Source organism: Sinocyclocheilus rhinocerous, unplaced genomic scaffold (assembly GCF_001515625.1).
Source record: "Sinocyclocheilus rhinocerous isolate Xijiao unplaced genomic scaffold, SAMN03320098_v1.1 scaffold369, whole genome shotgun sequence".
NCBI classification, from domain to species: domain Eukaryota; kingdom Metazoa; phylum Chordata; class Actinopteri; order Cypriniformes; family Cyprinidae; genus Sinocyclocheilus; species Sinocyclocheilus rhinocerous.
Window position 1 is genome coordinate 70385 of NW_015666557.1, and position 6333 is coordinate 76717.

A 6333-nucleotide genomic window follows, 5' to 3' on the forward strand; every position below is an offset into this window, starting at 1 on the left:
CCCAAATGCAAGAATTTGACTCAAAAGATGGTGCACACTTTTAGAAAAAATGGCTTAAAGGTAAAAATGCCCATAAAACTTATTGGAAATTATTCATTTCTATCACTGCTGTGAACTGACCATACAGAATATGAAGAATATCAAAAAATTAATGATTCAGCTGTCAGCACAATTAGAGATAAGATATCAGCACAATAACACACTCTATAGCAAAATATTGTCTAATTATCGTCATCGATATAATCCCAGAAAATTATCGAGATATCATTTTTTGTCAATATCGCACATCCCTAATTTATGTTATTTAATTGGTATAATAATTTATTGATAATAATTGTTTAAATTAATATAATAATTAATACTTTTGACTCATCCATTTTCTTAAAAATGGTTTAAAGGCTGAAATGTAAAGTTTATCATTTTATAAAACTTTTTGTTTTTGTGAATATTGAACTGTCATATGCTTTGTCTCAGTTATTTACTTTAGGGTGTTTAGGTTACTTAGTTGTATTTCAGGTAAATGTATCTGTTCAGGTTTCATGTGGTCACCCTAGTAGGGATCCTTTATTTATTTATTTTTGCACCCCAAAATACTACTGTGGTTGCAGAAATATATTGTATAATGAGATTATACATTTTAAAAAAGGTATAAGTAGTTTTTTCAAGACTGTGCAGATGTTTTGAGACACATCCCATGTCTGTCTGGCATCTTTAGCCTCTCTCATCTGTGCTCATCTTTTATTCAGTGTGTAACAACAGTCATCCCTTACGAGAGGAAACACGGGCCGCCATCACTCCAAGACCTTCAGATTTTTACCAAAAGTGAGTGCTTTTATTTAACACGAATACCCTGTTGTTGTTTTCTGCTAAAGGTTGTTAGTAGTATATACGTGCTGTAAATCATGATTTGCTTGTGCTACAGTTTTAGAAGCCATGAGAGATGACGGCGATAAAGTCCCAAGTCTCCTCACCGACTACATCCTCAAAGGTAACAGCAATCAACGAATGAAAAGCATTCAGTTTAAGAATAGAGTTCTGCAGTGATGACGTGTTTTATAGGCCAACTGTAAGTTCACATCATCCTGGTTCCCTCGACAAAAATCCAATAGGATTTTTCCATTGAGTTTTGGATTACTGCAGAAAATGAGCTCTGTGACCAACAAACGTTTATGATTCTTTCAAAACAAGTAAAAGCATCAAAAAATCACATCAGGTGTTACTCGTGTGTTTTATGTAGTAGAATAAAACGTGAAAATATCTTGAGCTTGTGTTCAACACAGACATTATTTGTGACCCTGGACCACAAAAGCAGTCTTAAGTCGCTGGGGTATATTTGTAGCAATAGCCAAAAATACATTGTATGGGTCAAAATTATCGATTTATTTTTTTTTATGCCAAAAATCATTAGGATATTAAGTAAAGATCATGTTCCATAAAGATATTTTGTCAATTTCCTACTGTAGATATATTAAAACTTAATTTTTGATTAGTGATATGCATTGCTAAGAACTTCATTTGGACAACTTTAAAGGCGATTTTCTCAGTATTTAGATTTTTTTGCACCCTCAGATTCCAGATTTTCAAATAGTTGTATCTCGGCCAAACATTGTCTTATCCCAACAAACCATACATCAATGGAAAGCTTATTTGTATAATTATACATTATATGATGTATAAATCTCAATTTAAAAAAAAATGACACTTATGACTGGTTTTGTGGTCCAGGGTCACATTTTATTCATTTAATCAAAAACCCAATGAAAAAAACCCTTGACTTCAAGATGCTGGAACAATTTCTGGATTTTTTTGGCCACAAAAATATCATCCCTTCAGCTTTCTGTTGGCTTTCTTTCAGTTCATGAGTGTGATTTTAAATTGAATCAGTCACAAGACACAGGATGTTGAATTGAATTGACAGGAAGAGGAATTTTAACAGTTTCACTGAGAATGAGTTTCATTAGTCCAACACAACAAGCTGTATTCCTTAGTGTAGAAGTGTCCCTGTACTGGTGAGATATCATTAGAGAGATAATGTCAGCTCCGCAATTATTGGCATTTCATCAAAGAGAGCAAAAATGACAAAACCGATATATCACAGTGGAAAAGGTGCTTATTTTTGCAGTACTTATATCAGCCAGGATTGTTTAAAGGGGTCATATGATGTTGCTAAAAAGAACATTATTTTGTGTATTTGGTGTAATGAAGTAATTGTCTTTTTTTTTTTCTCGCAATTGCAAATTTATTTCTCACAATTCTGACTTCTCAAAATTGCAAGTTGTTGAGCTTATTGGCTTTCTTGCAATTCTAACATGTTTTTTTCTCAGAATTAAGAGATGCAAACATGCAATTGCACATTTATAAATTAAAATTAGAAGAATAATCCGAATTTTGAGATTTAAAATAACAATTTTGAGTTGTGAGTTGTTGAAAAGTCGTTTTTCTATTCCATTGCAGAAACAAGCTTCTATATGGTCCTGTGAAATTTTGCAGATTTAGATTCAAATCCAAAGTTTTTACGGATTATGATTCTGCATCATGTTTGCTCTCAATTCAGTTCTGACTGACTCACAGCGCTGATAATTAATAGTGATTGTGTTTTACTGCAAAGGCAAACTGAACGTATCATCATGAAAAGTCATCTTAATGTAGATTTATTTTGCTCCGCTTACATTTAAGCTGTTCACTGCCTGCATGGCGTCTGCTAAGATCATTATCATCTTCTCCTCCTCCTCCTTCTTTTGCAGGATTTGTTCCAATTCTGGTCTGTGAGGTTTGTAAGAGGTTTAGTTAATGAGTAATTAGCGTTTAGATTAGGGATGCACCGATACCACTTTTTTCAGTACTCGGCCGATACAGATACTTTTATTTTTGGTACTTGGCAATACAGAGTTCCGATACCGATATTTTCATTGCATTTGTAAATTTTTTAAATATTGGGTACAGAAACCAAAAAAGTGTGTATAATGTTAGTTGGTTAACTTCATTTATCAAATAGATACAGTCAAACCAAAATTTATTCAGACGCCTTCAACATTTCTCACATTATCACAGTTTATTCGCTATAGTTTAGAAAATGGTAATAAAATATGACAAGAACTCAGAGTTAAACTGTGTCAGAACAAATTCAGCTTGATAATGTCAGATAACTTTGATAGAAAGGTATGTAATAGATTACAATCAACTGAAAAAAGCATCATTAAAAATCTTCAGAAATTCTCCTTTGGTTTTTCCCTTTACTATTACATATAAGTAAATACTGCTCTGCTCTCTAAATACTGATAATTTCTAATGATATATAGCATCATTTGAACATGATTTCTCTTTTTCAGTGCTCTGCCCCACCTAGAGAGAGGCTCATTGAAGCTGGAAGTGTTCCTGGAGGGGTTTATCACTGTGTTCCTCAGATCTGACCGTCTTCTGTTCATCACTGCATGATGTGTTTGACTTCAGCTGCAGGACTCAGCTCTTCTGTTCTGAGGTGTTGGACTGTATTTTGCATGGTTTGGCAGATTGCAGTATTCAGTGTTTGTGTGTTTGTAGGTCTGTGTGTTTAGTTTCAACACAGTAAGCTGATTTTTGTTACAAATGGCCGCGTCGGTTCTTACAGTAAAAATAAGGTGGACAGTACTAATGTACGAATTCAGCGAGAGTCCCGTCAGAGAGACGTGTGGGTAGAGTAAAGTTATTACCATCCCATGATAAGCAGCAGTTTATCCACGTACAGTATGATCTAAATCAGTGGTTCTCAGCTAGTGGATCACAACCCAAAAATGAGCTGCCGGCCTGTTCTAATGAATACTAAATAATAATATATATATAATATCAATAAAATTTTTTAAAAAATTTAATAGCAATATTAATCAAATTTAGTGATTAATTTTAATAATAATAATAATAATAATAGCAATAATAATATACTGTATATATATATATATATATATAGTGAAATCAAATGTAGTGATGTATTAAAATTAAATTTGATTTCACTAAATTTAGATTTTTATATAAATGTGTATATAAATCCCCACTGAAAGTTGCAGATTATGATGCTGTCATTTTTTATAATTTTGCATGTGGTTGGGACTATGCAGTTCATGGTAAAATTATTAATTCAATTAAGTGATTGTTTTTAAGGATATTTTGTTTTACTTTTTGTACTTTTGTTACTTGACATCCAATGTAAAATCCTGTATGAATAAGGCCGTAACCATGTCTTAAACATTGGGGGGAGCAATTTATTTATTTTATTTTATTTTTTATTTAAAAAAAAAAAAAGGATGAAAAAATAGAATATGTGCATTCTTGGTCTAATTGGGAAGTAATCATTTTGAACTATTTGCAAATAATATTTTAAACACATGCACTTTTATTTGTACGCCTAATATGTCGAAAATGCAAAACGTTTCTTGTCTCGTCACATTCAGCTAGGAATTACCATATTTTCTATTCAAAATATTTGAGAACAAAAAAGCCAAGTAGTTTGCATCCCTGGATATTACTGTTGGCCATTTAACATTTCTATCATAAAGCAGTTGTCAAATATTAAAAGCTACTTCCATCTTACCTCATATTCTTTCAATGTTAAAACCAAGCGGCAACCTTTCGCTCTCTCTCGTGAAACCAACACGGAAGTGACTAAAACTGCAGTTCATCGACTGGCCGCTAGAGGCTGGCTCCAAAAGGGAGTCAGTCCCATGACGCGCTGCCAAGATGGCGATGGCCAGCTCCGCCCACTTTGAGCTTCAAAAACGCACTTCAGAAACCTACGAGTGATGTCATGGACACTACATCCATGTTTTTATACAGTCTATGGTTAAAACTGATGATTCAGGCTGGAATATGTGCTCTGCGTCTATGAACTATTAAGCCCCGCCTACTTTGATTTGATTGGCCATCTCAGTCATTTTGACATTGATGAGAGCTGATGTGGCTCAAGCGGTATGGTTCAGTACAGTACAGAATGGTACACAATTATGTCCGTTTCCATTATCAGAAATTGTGAATGGTACCAAAAATAGCGAACCGTACCGTACCACTTTTTTGGGACCCTTCCATTGGGGTAGCTAAAGGGTGGAGCTAGACTCACTGCAGAACGCTGATTGGTTGACAGAGAATCGTCACTTGCGCGTGCTACAAGGGGAATGACTCATGCGTGTTGGGTTTGTTTACATCAGAGTGCAAAAACACAAAAAGTATAACAGTGTATATTAGAATTTTATATTTTCACACACACACACACACACACGAGAATGACGTCGATCGCTACTTTCCGGGCATACACCACGCCTATCAAGTAAGGGTACTGTTGGTGGTGGAAACGCAAGCCGGATCAGGGTTTACCGTCCCGAAGCGCACTGCACTGAACTGTACAGGACTGTATCATTCGCTGGAAACGAGCCATTAGACCGCTGAGCCAGACCGGCCTAAGAATGTCACTTTCAACAAACTCTGTGTAATGGAGAGCAGCAGAGCAGTGCACGAATTTCAAATATTGGGGTAAACCGTTGCGCCAATTCTAATCAGTGGGTGTGATTTTCCCATTAATATCTATGGTGGTTATGGCCCTGGTCCTGAAGCAAAACCAGCTGAGAACCACTGATCTAAAGCATGCTGTATTACTCATCATGGGGTGTTGTAGTTCCAATCCTAAGGGTTGATTAGTTGTCCTGTAACGTGTGTGTACTTATCGGTCTTTTAAATGTGTTGTTCTTCTCAGATTGATTGAACTCGAGCGAGTGAATCAACTGATAATGCCTTACATCCCTAAACTTCAATTCACTCACAAAACCAACTCTAAAAGAGCTTTACTCCAGTGATTTTGCTGTTACGGTTGTGTGTTTGAATCTATGCACGGCACTGACTAGCCATTCACCTGCATGAAACAGACAGACCGGAGCGTTACAGTATCTTGAGACACATTATGCCTTAAACAAATCAATAAATCTACATGCTGGTGAGATTGTTACGGTGCCTGTGTTTGAATTTCAGATCTGCTTGTGTGTCTGTTAAAGGAATAGTTCACCCAAACATGAAAATTTGCTGAAAATGTGCTCACCCTCAGGCCATCCTAGATGTAGATTAGTTTGTTTCTTCATCAGATGTGGAGAAATGTAGCATTGCATCACTTGCTCACTCTGCAGTGAATGGGTGCCGTCAGAATGAGAGTCCAAACAGCTGATAAAAGTATCACAATAATCCACAAGTAATCCACACCACTCCAGTCCATCAGTTAATGTCTTGTGAAACAAAAAGCTGCTTGTTTAATATGTAATATAATATAATAATATAATATTGCTTTCTCCATTGAACAAGTCTATTCTGACATTCTACATT

General features: G+C 35.3%; 1 protein-coding gene across 1 annotated transcript in view; it reads left to right on the forward strand.

Annotated features, from left to right (window-relative positions):
• Positions 1-3410, forward strand: part of LOC107732722 (fasciculation and elongation protein zeta-2-like) — a 13752-nt gene extending 10342 nt beyond the window's left edge. The window contains exons 7-10 of the mRNA XM_016544138.1: positions 747-822; positions 923-988; positions 2745-2770; positions 3330-3410. Of these exons, the coding sequence (XP_016399624.1) occupies positions 747-822; positions 923-988; positions 2745-2770; positions 3330-3410 (249 nt within the window). The remainder of the gene's footprint in view (positions 1-746; positions 823-922; positions 989-2744; positions 2771-3329) is intronic.
• Positions 3411-6333: the final 2923 nt, after the last annotated feature.